Raw genomic sequence first — 16,990 nt, forward strand, 5'->3', positions numbered from 1 at the left:
TTTTATGGACTTTTTCACTGGAAGAAGCATTATTATGGGTTATGGACTGATATTTTGGCCAGAAGGGATGGTTTAAAATTGAAATGCCTTAATTATGGATTTATTTCTCACAAACACGCAGCTTTTCACAATACATTAATTGATGGACTGGAGTCATGAGAACTACTTGTGATGCTTTTATTAGCTCTTTGAACTCTCATTTTGATGGCGCCCATTCACAGCAGAGGATCCAATTATTTTTTTAAACTGCTCCAAACCTGTATGACTTTCAACTGTGGATAGAACATTTTTCAGCATATAGACATGAAATGAATTCTTGTTTGGAACAGCATAAGAGTGAGGCTGAGATCACAGAATTTTTTCTGGACCACAAAACCAGTCATAAGGGTCAATTTTATGAAACTGTGAAACCATTGATGTATGGTTTGTTAGGATAGAACAATATTTGGCCGAGATACAACTATTTGAAAATCTGGATTTTGAGGGTGCAAAAAAATCTAAATATTGAGAAAATCACCTTTAAAGTTGTCCAAATGAATTTCTTAGCTATGCATATTACTAATCAAAAATTAAGTTTTGATATATTTACGGTAGGAAATATACAAAATATCTTTATGGAACATGAACTCAACTTAATGTCTTAATGATTTTTGGCATAAAAGAAAAATCGATAATTCTGACCCATACAATGTATTGTTGGCTAATGCAACAAATATATACCTGTGCTACTTAAGACTGGTTTTGGGGTCACATATATGAATATAGTAATAATCACTCAGTGCCATAATATATATATTAAAGTGCTATATTGTTTCCATCCAGCTTTATCACCGAACAATGGCTCTGTATTATTAAGATTGGTTCATCTCATTTGCATCTTGACTTCAAACGCATGTCTTTATTAACTGCTCAGTAATCTTCAGAGAGAGTTATTTGATTAATTATCGCCTAGGGCTTATAACAATCAGCGTCTGCCACTGGATAATAAGAAAAAGTCAATTCTGTCATCGTGTTCTCACCCTCACGTTATTCCAAACCCAACCCACTACTTTCTTCTGAGAAACACAAAAGCAGATGTTTGGCAAAACATCCCAATTGATCATCAAAAAAGACCAATGTGAACATTCTTCTATAAATCTCTGAAAGTCAAGTTTGGAATGACATTCAAATTTCTCTTCACAAAGACAAAATTGTAATTATTGACTGAATTATTTTTTTGAATGCTGCTGGATTAGAGCTGAGATGAGGGTCAGTGCCACTCTCTGAACTCTTTAATAGCCATATCCATACCTCTGTAAGCAGACTGCACTGGAATGAAAAAAATGTTTTGCCCCTCTCCCTCTTTCTCTCTCTCTTGCTTTCTTCTCTCTCCCAGTGGATGATCAGATTGCAGCGCTGGCTGCTCCGGTGCGCTCTGAGCTTGAAAGTGACTACGTGCTACACATTTTTATGTCACTGTGTCACCAGCCAGAGAAACAGATTCCTAGAGTTGGTGCGCTCCTAATCCTTATTGCGATGCCCAGAAACACATTTATGCATAATGAGTTCACATTTTAAAAAATCTCCATATTCTCCAATTATCCATTTTATGAACACATTTAATAAATAAAATATAAGTGTTAGGAATGGTAAGGTGTGCAGTGATATCAATATTGTTTTTATGGGCCAATTAGGCAGTACAGAATTTTTTTTTTCTGTGGTTCGTTTCATGCAACACCAATGTCTTGTTTTATTGGCTAACTATTTTATCTATATTTAAACCAAAACGCTGATTTTTATTAAATATTTCTAATGTATCCACCTTTTTCTTCCTGTAAGAGTGGGGGTGGACATTTGTAAATTTTATGGGTCTAGCTCACAGTCTTTTTAGCTCATTTTTAGCTGTGCAAAACATGTGTCATTGGTGTGTCTTACCATATTGTTTTAATTAGCACTGTCAAATCGATTAATCACGATTAATCGCATCCAAAATAAAAGTTTGTGTTTACATAATATGCGCGTATACTGTGTATATTTATATGTATGTATAAATACAGACACATACATGTATATATTTTAGAAATATTTAAATATATATATATATATATATATATATATATATTCATATCTAGGGTTATATATTACTTTTTTAGTGCTTGGCAACAATTAATCGTGATTAATCGCATCAAAAAAAAGTTTTGTTTATATAATATATATGTGTGTACTGTGTATATTTTGTATACATAAAGACACACACATGCAGTATATATTTAGAAAATATTTACATGTATTTACATGTATATATTCATATTAATATAATTTATATTACATATTAATATATTTAATATATAAACAACATATTTTTCTTAAATATATACTTGCATGTGTGTAAATTATGTGTATATATAAACATACACAGTAGACACATATATATTATGTACACAAAAACTTTTATTTTGGATGCGATTAATCACGATTAATCGTGATTAATCATTGCCCAGCACTATACATACTAATAAATACACATATTCCTGAAATATATACATGTATATGTGTACATTTTTATATACATATACATATACACAGCACATACACATATATACAGTATGTAAACACAAATTTTTATTTTGGATGCGATTAATCGCGATTAATTGATTTGACAGCACTAATTGTAATGTATCTTAACTATGGCACTGGTTTGTAGTGCAAACAGTTTTACCGTTTACTGCACGTTGTTAATCTTCTCGTTATTTCCCTATCCACCTTATTCTTTAAAGCGGATGTAAGCCTATGGGTGAGACGTTCAGTTCATTATCCTCTATAGGGAAATAACGAGAAGAATAACAATGTGCAGTTTCACGGCATGTTCCTAGTTAAGGTAATACATTACAATTATATGGTAAGACACGCCAGTTCGCAATATCAAGCAGCAAAACAAGTTTTGTACAGCTAAAAATAGCTTGATGCGGATGAGACCGGAAGCCAGACCCATAAAATTTACAAATGGCCACGGCCGCTCTTACGGAAAAATTATGTGGATAGCCGCTAATGAACCGGAAGTCTCACTCATAGGTTTTGACGATGTACGATTTGATTTTAACAAAAGGTGCTTGAGCGGCATACTGTTGCTATGGTTACCTCAGGCAAAAACGACTTACGTTCGACTATTTCGCTCATTCTTGAATAACTTGTAAATAACCTCTCTTTAGTAGTTACTAAGACCTTGTTTGAAAGCGTATACACGCGTATACATAGAAGCGCATATACAAAAAAAGTATTTTGTTTTAGTTTATTTTTAGGGGTCCTAGTTAATTAGGGGTACCAGCTCCCCCAAAACCCCTCATAATTCGCACCCTGCTTTGAGGGACATCTTGTTTGAGCACTGCGCTCCCACGCAGAGGAGCGCAAAGTCTCTTTGGTTTGGCTCACTGTCTCCGTGTCTGGTTGGCAGAAAGACAGCGCGTCTCTGCCTGGAAGGGGTTAGAGGGTTTGCTCGTTTCCAGTCCTGCCCATTCTCTCTCAAGGAGGGGAAACGCGAGCAACCAGTGCTGCTAGAGTTTTGTCACCCACAGTCTTCGATCGGATGCTGACATCTTCACAACAGTGAGAACCTGCTAAATATACCCACCAGAGCCCATCTATGCGCAAAAGAGAGAACGGAAATCAGTTATTTAAGGGAGTGACCCGACCGCACGCCCGCAGAAGCGCCCACAGCCCGCTGCCAACGAGCCGAAGGACGCGCTGTCAAGCCTCTCCAGACTTTGGATTATGAAATTTTACAGCGCTGACTGACTGTGCAAGAATTCGCTTTCCAGGGCTGCTGTGAGTTTTCTCCTTCGCGGTATGGAAGAGGAGACAGCGGTCCCCTGATCGCCTGAGTGACAGGATCTGAACTACCGCGTGGATTCAAAAAGAATTCATACACGAAATCCTGAGGATATTACTGAACAGATTTCTGTGAGGATGTACTGGCGTTTGCTCTGTGTGACTCTAACGGGATTGTCCGTGGTTCGCGCTCTAACGGGTGAGTTGGATATTGTGGTGTGTTGTGTCGGTTGCTCTGCGCACAGGAGAGCTCTGTTACGGTTATTACTGTCGTTTATTATCGACGCTCACCTGTAGGGCTGCTGTTTCAGATGGTAAACAGGTAGAAACCGCATCTGATGAGGGGAGAGATCAGTCGTTACGCACTATAGCGTTTATTGCTGTAAATAAGTTCACACCAGACTGTTTCCGCACTGTAAAAGTAAAAATGTACAGTTTGATACCTTAAGGAGATATTTGATCTGATCCGTAAATTCTTTTTGGTTTAAACTAGTTTAGTTAGGTTGATTTAGTGATATTAATATGGTTTACTTATAACCAGTGAAAACCTGATGACGCATGATTTTAGTGTATTTCTTATTTATTTGTGTATTTTTAGTTTTGTATAAATATTATTTAGACATAATATATACAGTATAATTGGTTATTGTTATTGTTTTTCTATTTCTATATATTACTTAGCTAATTGGTGTAAAATAAGTAGATTAGTCGATTCATATTGTGGCAGCGCTTGACCAGAGATGCTCCGCATGTGTGTGTGTTTGCGAGAGTTGGGTGTGTGTTATCAGACGCAAACACCCAGACACAGTGGCATATCTGCCCACCACGTCTGCACACCCATAAACAGTGACCCCTCTCTTAGTCCACGGCCTGTTGTGTTCGGCTCAGATACATTGATCGATTTCCAGGCGCGTAATCGATCCTCTGATCTGGTCGATCCTCTGTCGAACAGCGTGTAAGATCAGAGCATGCTGTTTGTGACATTATGGGTGTCATGTTTCTTTTGTGCAGTTTGTCATCAATGGTCTGTACCAGTATGAGATGCATGAAGCGCACTGTAGTATGACTAATATCTAAGTATGACACCATGAGCTTCAGTTGTTAAAATTATGAATGTGCCACTCTGTTTTTAGAAAGTCCCTGTGGTGGGAAAATCACAATCACCAGCGCTGGGTATGTGACCTCTCCTGGTTACCCGACTGGATACCCGGTGAACCAGCAGTGCAGCTGGCTGATCCAGGCGCCTGATCCACAGCAGAAGATCCTCATCAACTTCAATCCGCATTTTGATCTGGAAAGTCGGGAATGCAAGTAAGTCTAACCAACATTTGTGTCCTGTAGAAATGATAGATATCCTTAGAGTCTGTGAGCTATTTTGTAGACATGCATGAATACAGCTCCTATTAACTGAATTAGGCAATTGATTTTCTTTAAGAAAACCAATATGTTCTTACCTACAAGTGGTTTCCTTTCTGCGTGTACTGTTTGTGGTATCACAAAACATCTACCTGCTTTCAAACCTGCGCTCAGATCATGAGGTGTGCCACCTGTTGGTTGAAAATGAAATATTTCATATTTATGGAGCTAAATTTAGGAGGAGTTGAACTAGATCTGTTTGAGAACAACAGTCCCGGGCTGTGATAATGGATCTGCATTTATCACTCACAGGGGTTGTTTTTCCCAAGGAAAAAAAGGGGGATGGTTTTCCCAAGAGGAAATCTCAAGAATGCAAGGAGTCAAAGCAGAAAAATGTGAACTGCGCGTAGAACGCAGCTTATGGTTTCATTTTCATCAGTTTGATGAGGCTTCCAGCATCACATGAGTAATTAAGCTGATTGTTTCCTTAACGAGGAGGCTGACAGACAATGACAATAAATGATAGTGAGGTTGGAGGCTGAGCTTGTTATTGCCCTGGCCTGTGGCTTATTTCGGTGGTTTGGTTAACAGCATCAGCACGCAAACACTCGCAAGGCTTTGTGTGGACTGGATCTCATAAATGAGATGGATTTGATGAGTCTCTCTGTCATTTTAAACAGCTCGTAAATGGCCGCGTAAATCAGCAGCTGTCAGTCACACAGACTTGGCTTTACTATTGGGTTGGATTTCAGTGTCAGGGGACCAATGAAAAGTCCCTTATGCTGAATGTCCTGCTGTGGGCCCCTGAGGGGGCATGAAAGAGAAACAGACAGACCATGACCATCCCTTTATATTCATTTTCTCTTTCAGTCCATCTTCTTTAGTTTGTGTGTGTGTGAGGGAGATAGAGATGTAGATGGAGGGTATGTTTAGAACGGCACACTACGCATACTATTTTTGAAGTGTGCAGTAGGTAAACTGTTTGCATATTTTTTTGTGTGTGTGACTAGAATGCTGTATCAGTTTGACCTACATTGTGCGTAGATACTGTATCCCACAATGCAACGCACTCAACTTCAACTTCAACTTCTATATCCACTCAAAAAACTTTTGTACTCAGTGTGACAAATGAAATGAACCAGAATGTATGTATCCACCTTCTTATCTTGTTTGATCATACTCTTGAAGTTTAAAGGAATTGTTCACCCACAAATGACAACTTGATCACTATTTGTGATGCTGGACCACAAAACCAGTCATAAGTAGCACGGATATATTTGTAGCAATAGCCAAAATTATAAATTTTTCTTTTATGCCAAAAATCATTAGGATATTAAGTAAAGCTCGTGTTCCATGAAGATATTTTGTAAATTTCCTACCATAAACATATAAAAACTTAATCTTTAGTAATATGCATTGCTAAGAACTTCATTTGGACAACTTTAAAGGCGATTTTCTCAATATTTAGATTTTTTTTGCACCCTCTAATATTGTCCTGTCCTAACAAATCATACATCAATGAAAAGCTTATTAATTCAGTTAAATTAAAATGTACCCTTATGACTGGTTATGTGGTCCAGGGTCACATTTTCTTACCCTCATGTCATTTCAAACCTGTATGACTTTTTCTTTTATGAAACAAAAAGATATTTTAAAGAATGTTTTATCTATTTTTGTCTATACAATCAAAGTCACTGGCATCCAAAACAACTTTGGAACCCACTGAAATTCATTGCTTTCCCAAAAACACTGAGACACTTTTCTAAATATCTTCTTTTGTGTTGCACAGAAGAAAGACATTCAGGTTTGAAACAAATTGAGCGTGGGTAAATAAAATCTCCTTTAAGACATTTTTACATAAAATTGGATAAATTCAAAGCAACCATGTTTGATTTCAGAGCTTATTGAATGCATATTGCAAATTTAAATATGTAATGAAGTCATAATTAACTTAGCAGGCAGTGTACGCAGTATATAAGCAGTACACTGATATTCCACTCTTAAGCTTACTTTTAGTTAAAAACCATATCTCATTTTACGAAAATCCCCAAAAGATACAGAAAGACAAGAATATGAAGAGTCCTTAATGATGTGTTAGTCTGAATCATCAGTTGAATCATTTGTAACATAAACTCTTAAAAGGATAGTTCACCCAAAAATACAAATTCCGTCATTAATTACTCACCCTCATGTCATTCCAAACCCGTGAGATCTTTGTTCATCTTCAGAAAACAAATGAAGATATTTTAGATGAAATCTGAGCTTTTTGACCCTGTATAGACAGCGACGCAACTACCACGTTCAAGTTACAGAAAGGTAGTAAGCACATCATTAAAATAGTCCATGTGACATTAGTGGTTCAACCGTAATGTTATGAAGCTTCTTTTCCGTGTCAGTCTCCACCACACGTTCATGAGAGTACCACAAAGAATGCTTGTGAACGCATGTCGAAGACTGACAGGGTCAAAAAGCTCTTTGAAAAATTTTCTAAATGTGTGTTTTGAAGATCATTAAGGTCTTACGGGTTTGAAACGACACAAAAGTGAGTAATAAATGAAATAATTTTTCTTTGGGTGAACTACCCTTTTAAGGTCATCAACTTTGGTGTTGGGTTTGAGCGACTAATTGTGTAGCATGTCAGAAATGAACCACATTTTCAATCACTTGATGTGTTTGCTCTGGATTTAAATGTACAGGGTTCCAGCTGCAGATGTTTATCAAGCATGTAACAGAGATCCTTGGAACCTTCCAAGTTTTACCAGAAATACAAAAACTGGCATTGATATAGAAACACATCACTGACTGCAATTTCGACAGATATACAGATGGATAATTAGTCAAAGACTATTCAAAACAACCATTCTCACCCTGAGCTTGGTGTGAAACTGTAACTCGGCACTGGTATTACTTTATTTTCTCCCAGAATTCCAAGGAGTTTCAGAACTTTCCCATCCATTCACTGGGCTTAAATGTTCTGTCTCAGAATGGCAACATAAGTGTGTGACTGTCAGTGTGTGCTGCGGAATGTCTGGTGTGTTTTGGACAGACTACCATGAATGTGCGTCTCAGAACAGGAAGGTTAATCAGAACTTCGCTTTAAGTTGGACCAGATGCTGCTGTGTTGTTCTTGGACCGCCGTCAGCTTTTTAGCTGTGGCAAAACTTGCAGAGTTTATGGTGAACATTATTAAACGAAGCCTGCGGAAAAGCCCAGGAGACCTCCGCGAACACCGTATTCATTCCTTCCTGCGCTGCACTGCACTGCAGAGAACAAACACATTGGACAATCTAATAGCCTTTTATTTCAACATATTATATAACAGAGCAGAGCTGGTTACAGCTTTCAGATTCTTCAGAGTTTCTGTCTAGGAAAAACCATCTTCATTGAACTTTTAATTACAAGTTGTAATTCAGACTTGATGGTTGCGATGACAAAAATGCTAGCGGCTTCTAGTGTTAAATGTAGTTAGATAGCACATTCATATTCATATTTGATATGCCATTTTATTACAGCCAATGTTACCTGGTACGCTTTCTTTATTCATATAATGGTGAATTAAAGTAGCGCTTAATTATTTTGCTGTCATCAACAACAAAGCCGCACATGGATCAATTTTGGCGTTATGAACGTTGCCATGGAAACAAATTATATCTGAGCCTGAGGATGTGAACAGCTCCAAGTAGAATCTCCAAGTTGTCATCTTGTAATTATGGTAATTCCAACAAGGCATGAATGCAGCAGAACATTGCTCTTAAGTTCTCATTGAAAAAGCTTCATAGGTTCTCTCTGGACACAAAAGCTAAACAATAAAGTGGCATGTTAACTGAAAAGGACCAAATTGACAGAGGGCATCCATGCTGAGAAATCAGATATTTTGTTATTTGTTTCAGGAGTGTGTTGCTGTTAAACTTGTTTTTCTCTAACGTGAGTGCTTATTTAGCTCACCCTGCCTGATTTGTTTACAGTAGTAGTTGTGTACTCGTTTTATCTTGTGTCTTAGCGGGTCACTGTGTTTCTAGTGCATTCTTGTCTTATCTGAGAGGTCGTTGGAGATGCCGGTCCTGCAAATGCCTCTGGCCCCAGACAGTAATGTAATTAGAGTGAAACCAGTCACATATGTTCCAGTGCCACAACACACACACATAATCTATAACCTTCATATATAACGTAGAGACAGAAATGCAGTTTTCCATTTCAGTTTTGCTTGTCGTTTCATGATGCGTGTTCCAGGAGAGAAAACACAAGTAGTTTACTGCAGCATTCATGAGGATTGATTCCTCTCAGTCCCTCTACACACACACTTACAGAGCAGAAATAATGTTCATCATTAATGGCTTTGTTGTGTGGGAATGCTTTAATAATTCTGCACATATTAATCATTAATGACACTCTGTTTCTCTCTCTACGCCTTCTTAACAGCCCTCACGAACACACTCTGTTTCACACACACACACACACACACACACACACACACACACACACACACACACACACACACACACACGCATTATTGCTAAGGCAAGCATCACTATTACTGTTACTCATACATAGTGGTAGAGATTTGAACAAACTGCTAACTCTTCAGTATTAAACTTTGGCATGTAACTTCCTAGTAAAAACATGTTTAAAACACACTAAACACCCCAGCAACCGAGGTTAGAAATTAACTTTTCCATTAAAGGGCAATATTTGCCCGCTGGAATTGATTTTACATTTGTGAGGGCAATTTTTATAATTACCTTAAAGACAACCACATGTTGTCTTTAATGTAAAACTTAATTTTAGCCAATTTCTTTAATATTTTAAACTGTTGTCAATAACAATAGACTGTTTAAAATTGTGTCTAATTTATACAAAAAGAAAAAAAACAGGAGTTCGTAGAGCTGCAATATAATGACAGAAATCATTATTGTAGATTATTACTCTTTATATTGTAGTAATGACTATTAATATCGATAGAGAAAACCATATGGAACGTTTTTGTTTCGTTTTGGGAACATCACATTCTGGCTTCATAAACAAACATGCCGGTCCATGAAGTCTAGCACAAGTTATGGAAAAACTCCCATTATAATCACTGAAGCTATGAAATTAATCTTTTATTTACAGAATATCACACGTTTATGGAAAGCCAGGAAGGTAAAAAATGTGCAAATTTTAACATGTAAGCAACATGTCGCTTAATTAAAATTTTCCGTTCGAGTTGAAATTTTTCAACTTGCGTAGAAGACGCGATATCGCAAGTTAATGAAATACCAGGAAGAAACAGTTTTTCAACTTGCGCGGAAGACGCAATATTGCGAGTTTATGGAATGCCAGGAAGGCCAAAAACCTGCCAATTTTAACATGTAAGCAACATGTCGCTTAATTAAAATTTTCCGTTCGAGTTGAAATTTTTCAACTTGCGTAGAAGACGCGATATTTCAAGTTAATGAAATACCAGGAGAAACAGTTTTTCAACTTGCGCGGAAGACGCAATATTGCGAGTTTATGGAATGCCAGGAAGGCCAAAAACCTGCCAATTTTAACATGTAAGCAACATGTCGCTTAATTAAAATTTTCCGTTCGAGTTGAAATTTTTCAACTTGCGTAGAAGACGCGATATTTCAAGTTAATGAAATACCAGGAAGAAACAGTTTTTCAACTTGCGCGGAAGACGCAATATTGCGAGTTTATGGAATGCCAGGAAGGCCAAAAACCTGCCAATTTTAACATGTAAGCAACATGTCGCTTAATTAAAATTTTCCGTTCGAGTTGAAATTTTTCAACTTGCGTAGAAGACGCGATATTTCAAGTTAATGAAATACCAGGAAGAAACAGTTTTTCAACTTGCGCGGAAGACGCAATATTGCGAGTTTATGGAATGCCAGGAAGGCCAAAAACGCGCCATTTTTAACATGTAAGCAATATGTCCCTCAATTAAAATTTTCGGTTCGAGTTGAAACTTGCACGGAAGACATGATATTGCGAGTTTATGGAAAGCCAGGAAGGTCAAAAATGCATGAATTTTAACATCTAAGCAACATGTCGCTCAATTCAAATTTTCTGTTTGAGTTTAAATTTTTCAACTTGCGTAGAAGATGAAATATTGCGAGTTTATGGAAAGCCAGGAAGGTCGAAAATGTCAAATTTGAACATGTAAACAACATGTCGCTCAATTCAAATTTTCCGCTTTAGTTGAAATATTTCAACTTGCATGGAAGACGTGATATTGTGAGTTTATGAAAAGCCAGGAAGTTTCAACAAACACATGAAGTTTAACCCGTAAACAACACATTGATCGACTAAAAAAACGCATTATTTGTGTTTTTGCATTTATACTATTCATTCATTTTCAGTTTAATTTTAATCGTGACAGCCGGGATACGTTGTTTAACAGTGCAGGGGCATTTTTTGCCCATTTGCCTTAAATTTTTGTTTATTTACTTATTTATTGTTTATTTTGGTGGAAATTGCCACAAGTCCTCGTTAATTTCTGACCCTGCCAACAACCACAGCAAAAAACACTCAGAATACTAATAACTGTGTAGCAATGTGTTAAAAACCTTTCAACCGTATCCATCTTATTTTTCCCGTAAGAGCGGGTGTGGTCATTTGTGAATTGAATGTGTCTGGCTTCCAGTTGTTTTTAGCTGTACAAACTCATTTTGCTGTTCGACATTGCAAGCTGGTGTGTCTTAACATATTATTTTAATGTTATCTTAATCAGTGGATTGTAGCGAAACAGTTTTACTAACTGCACTTCGTTATTCTTCTCATTATTTTCCTACAGTGGATTATAAATCGGAAGTCTAACACATTAAAAGAAAACAGCTTACTTCCGCATTGAAAAAATATGGTGGATATCAACGTGCTAAAAACATTCAGAATATCCTAGCAACCACATAGCAACTACCTATTTATCAGCATTTATCTGCAACACCCAAGCAGCATTCACCGTGCTATTGTCACGATTTTAATGGTTTAATGTTATGATCTATTGTTATGAGTTATGATTTATTCCTTATTATTTTTCTGCCTCTATCTTTCAGGGTTTTATTGTAAAATATAATCAGGCACTCACTTTATCATTTTCCTCTCTCTTTCATGCATTCTCATTTCTGTGGGGACTGAATCAGCTGCAAACCTCCAGAACAGAACCGTTGTTCCTGACAGTTTCATTGTTGGTTTATTTTACTCTCAATAAGTCACTATATCAGCAGCTTTCACATCCTCCTGTGTGTCTCGCTCAATGGCAGGATATTTTTCAATCCAAAACCACAGACATTGTGCTTCTGAGTTTCTGTTTCTGTACAAAGTGGGCGAGTCTGTCGTAATCGCTGTCTCACTTTCTCACTCTTATCAGATAAAACACACTGCAGCAATGAACTCTCATTCAGTGCATTAGAACACATGGATAAACTTACTGACCCCTTTGTTTTAACCAAAACAATTAATTCTGTATTAAATTAATTAAATGTATTACATTTTAGTATTAAATAATGTTAATAAAATAAAAAACAAAACTTAGGTATTTTTCCAGATTTTCTCTTAAAGGGTAGTTCATCCCAAAAAATTTTTTAAATTAAATTAAATTAATTTGATCATTATTTACTCACCCTCAAGTTATTCCAAACCTGTATGAGTTTATTTCTTTTGTTGAACATAAAAGAATATATTTTGAAGAATGTTGATAACCACACAGTTGACGTAGCTATTGACGTCCATAGTATGAAAAAAATACAGTGGAAGTCTGTGGCTACCAGCAACTGTTTATTGGGCAAAATGTTTCAAAATAATTATTTTGTGCTCAACAGAAGAAAAAAACTCATACGGGTTTGGAACAACTTGAGGGTGAGTAAAATATGACAGGATTTAAATTTTAGATGAACTATACCTTTAAGATTAGAAGAACATAAATTTAGTTAAGAAGCTGAGGCAGATTTCCCTGCCAGGGTTCCCGTTATATAGTTTACGATTCATTAAATTACCCAGATCATCAGTTTAACTTGAGTCCAGGTTGAGAGCGATCTATCTGAATGGCAGGAAACACGCTTGGGCTCCCACAGTAGGTCGCGTCGTGGTGAGAGGTCAGAGATCACATTGACCGTCAGTGTCTTGGGTTACAGGAGTGCAAGAGAGCACGAATGTACTCAGAGGGGGGGCTGTGTGTAAAACCAGTGTCAGGTCAGCAGGAAATGCCTCATGTTTCGGGTGGGTTCGCTGGAGCTGATGCTGTAGGACTCATCAAAACGAATCTAAATGAGTCATGCAAAAGTTACTCTAGGATGAAACCGGGGGAAGAGGTTTCAGTTTTCAGTTATACTTTCTATGAAGCATGTGTATATATAATGCATTGTAAAGGCATTTCAAAGGTATTCATGTTACATAAATAAGATAATGGTATAAATATTGACACAACAGTTATGTCTTTAAAGGGATAGTTCACACAAAAATGAAAAATCTATCAATAATTCTTCATGTTTTTCCAAACCTGTAAGACCTTTGTTCATCTTCGAAACACAAATTAAGATTTTTTTTTTATGAAATTCAAGATGTTCAAGGCCCAGAAAGGCAGTAAGGACATCAGTAAAACAGTCCATGTCACTATTGAGTCAGTGGTTCGATGTGTTATGGTACTCTTGTAAACGGGTGTCGAAGACTGACACGGAAGAGAATAAATTGTTAAAAAAATATAATTTTTGTCATTTTTAACGCTGTCCTTAACGACCATTCTGGGCCTTGAACATGGTAGTTGCATTGATGTCTATGCAGGGTCAGAAAGCTCTCGGATTTAATCAAAAATATGTTAACATGTACATTTTTGGATGAACTATACCTTTAAATGCATAAAGAGATAATTAAGTGTGTAAATATATATATATATATATATATATATATATACACACTGCCACTCAACATTTTTGGATCAGTAAGACTTGTAATGTTTTTTTTTAAAGTTTCTTATGCTATCAAGGCTGTGCTTATTTATTATAAATCTATGCTATGACTTTTTATTAATTTAACACATTCTTGGTGAATAAATGTATTAATTTTTTTCAAAAAAAGAAAGAATAAAAATGTACTGACCAAAAACTTTTGAACAGTAGTGTATTTTGTTAGAAAACCTTTCTATTTTAAATAAATGCTGTTGTTTTGAACCTTTTATTGATCAAGGAATCCTGAAAAAAGTATCACAGGCTCCAAAAAATATTAAGCAGCACCTGTTTTCAACATTGATTATAAATCAGCATATTAGAATGATTTCTGAAGGTTCACGAGTTCGCCCTTACATCTAATCTGCTTGAGCGAGTATTAAGCATATTTTGGCGTGCTGTCCGGGGGAAGGGTTCCGGCCGGAATACAGGCCGGACCCAGAGAACTCCCCCTGCTAGTGTAGGATAGAAACAGATTAGAAGTGGGGAGTAGGGGTGGAGGAGGGATGCCAAGAAACTGTCGCTGGATGGAGGTAAGACGGCTGGTAATATATAGAGGATGCGCTGATTGAATGATTGGTTTAAACAGGTTGCACCTGTGCCGAATGGGTTGATTATCTGATCGTGCTCCTCCTGAACCTTGTTTAATCAAACATCATATTGTGTGACACTGAAGACTGGAGTAATGATGCTGAAAATTTAGCTTTGTATCACAGGAATGAATTAGATTTTGAAATATATTAGAAAACAGTTATTTTAAATTGAAATAATATTTCACAATATTATTTTTTTTTCTATATTTTTGATTAAATAAATGCAGCCTTGATGAGCATAAGAAACATCTTTAAAAACCATTAAAAATCTTACTGATCTTAGACTTTTGAGTGGCAGTATATATATATATATATATATATATATATACTATTATATTATCCATAGCTGACCTGAACAGAGTGTAACTCACTGTTAAATGTATTACAGAACACTTTAGCACAATCATTTCAATAATGTGTGTTTCTGTGTCTGTGTGTGTGTGTGTGTGTGTGTGTGTGTGTGTGTGTGTGTGTAGGTATGATTTTGTACAGGTGTTTGATGGTGTGGATGAGAACGCTTTCTCTCCTGGGAGGTTCTGCGGCAAAATCGCTCCGTCTCCGATTATCTCTAGTGGAAACTCTTTGCTCATCAAATTCACCTCAGACTATGAAAGCACTGGAGCCGGATTCAGCATCCGCTATGAAATACACCGCACAGGTACCAGAAAACACACACACACACACACACACACACACACACACACACACACACACACACACACACACACACACACACACACATGTTGGGTTTACATGTTTTATGGGGACATTCCATAGGCGTAATGGTATTTATACTGTATAAACCGTACTTTCTATTGCCCTACACCTACCCTACACCTAAACCTAGCCCTCACAGGAGATTGTGCACACTTTTACTTCATCAAAAAAACTCATTGTGCATGATTTATAAGCCTGTTTCCTCATGGGGACCTGAGAAATGTCCCCACAAGGTCAAAATCTACTGGTATTCCTATCCTTGTGGGGACATTTGGTCCCCACAACGTGATGAATACCAGGTACACACACACACACACACACACACACACACACACAGAGTCAAAGATCTTATATTGCACATGCACAATAACACGAGCACGCTAACACAAAATGAAGGTCTTTAAATCAAAATATTGATTCTCTTTTAATGTTTTAAAATGCTATTCAAGTATGCAGGTTACTGAACTGTTCAGTGAGGCTTTAAAAACATTATGCAACTTGTTCTTATGCATTCTGTGCAGGTACTGAATGTTCCAGAAACTTCACAGAACCACACGGAGTGATCCAAACCCCTGGTTTCCCTGATAAGTATCCAAACAACCTCGAGTGCACCTTCATCATCTTTGCGCCCAAGATGGCAGAGATTGTTTTGGACTTCCAGAGCTTTGATATGGAACCGGACACAACCGCACCTGTGGGGGCCGTCTGCAGATTTGACTATCTGGAGATATGGGACGGATATCCTACAGGTAGAGGAACTTATAAGTAAAACAGTGCTGACTTTCAGACTTCACGCTGAGAGAAGCAGGAAGTTTGTAAAGAGCCGGAGGAAAGGCTTTTTAGAAGAACAGAGCTATTAAAGACACGCACACAAAATCCAAACATAACGGCTCTTTACGAAAATGTTCTGCATGATGAAAGGTTGAGTTTGAGATCGAATTGTGAACTAAATTGCTCAATTTAATCTCTCTCTCTCAGTGGGGCCTCATATTGGTCGATACTGTGGTTCCAGACAGCCAGGTCGTGTGATCTCGTACACTGGCATTCTCTCTCTCAGCATCCACACAGACAACGCCATCACCAAGGAGGGCTTTTCAGCCAATTACAGCATCCGAACCAGCTCGGACCCACCTCAGCCACACCAAGGTTAGTGTGGGATGTTTAGTTTCATTTATAAGTGTTCATTTTGTACATATATTTTATAATTTGTCTGTTTATTGTGTTTGTCAAGGTGTGTATTTTTCTCACCTCTCTCTTAATAACGCTGTTTGTGATGCTGTACTTTTAAGGCTTCACTAAATACGTGACCTCTGCTGTGACTTTTATACTAGTGAAATAACAAAGCATATGCACTGTGAATTTGCTGCTGGGTCCAGTATTAGACAGTTGATATATAAATGCAGGTGAATGTTAAAGGAGAATAATAAAAATGTCCTGATAATTTACTCACCCCTATGTCATCCAAGATGTACATGTCTTTCTTTCTTCAGTCGCAAAAAAATTAAGGTTTTTGAGGAAAACATTCCAGAATTGTTCTTCATATAATTCACTTCAATGGTGGCCAGTGGTTTGAAGGTCCAAATTGCAGTTTCAGTGCAGCTTCAA

The 16,990-nt window shown here is 37.1% G+C and overlaps 1 protein-coding gene across 1 annotated transcript; it reads left to right on the plus strand.

Annotated features, from left to right (window-relative positions):
• The first annotated feature begins 3,512 nt into the window (after window positions 1-3,512).
• On the plus strand, window positions 3,513-16,536 carry LOC141343292 (neuropilin-1a-like). Its single transcript, XM_073847886.1, has 5 exons — window positions 3,513-4,003; window positions 4,938-5,115; window positions 15,145-15,326; window positions 15,907-16,134; window positions 16,364-16,536. The coding sequence occupies exons 1-5, from the start codon at window positions 3,943-3,945 to the stop codon at window positions 16,534-16,536; spliced, it is 822 nt and encodes a 273-aa protein (XP_073703987.1). The 5' UTR covers window positions 3,513-3,942.
• The last annotated feature ends 454 nt before the right edge of the window (window positions 16,537-16,990 follow it).

This window comes from Garra rufa, chromosome 9, assembly GCF_049309525.1.
Source record: "Garra rufa chromosome 9, GarRuf1.0, whole genome shotgun sequence".
Lineage (NCBI taxonomy): Eukaryota > Metazoa > Chordata > Actinopteri > Cypriniformes > Cyprinidae > Garra > Garra rufa.

Bases quoted from the DNA above. Each gene is read 5' to 3' on its own strand.
- LOC141343292 (XM_073847886.1), top strand. From the start codon at position 3,943: ATGTACTGGCGTTTGCTCTGTGTGACTCTAACGGGATTGTCCGTGGTT. The intron at 4,004-4,937 runs GTGAGTTGGATA...CTCTGTTTTTAG, and splicing joins CGTGGTTCGCGCTCTAACGG to AAAGTCCCTGTGGTGGGAAA. The intron at 16,135-16,363 runs GTAGAGGAACTT...TCTCTCTCTCAG, and splicing joins ATGGGACGGATATCCTACAG to TGGGGCCTCATATTGGTCGA.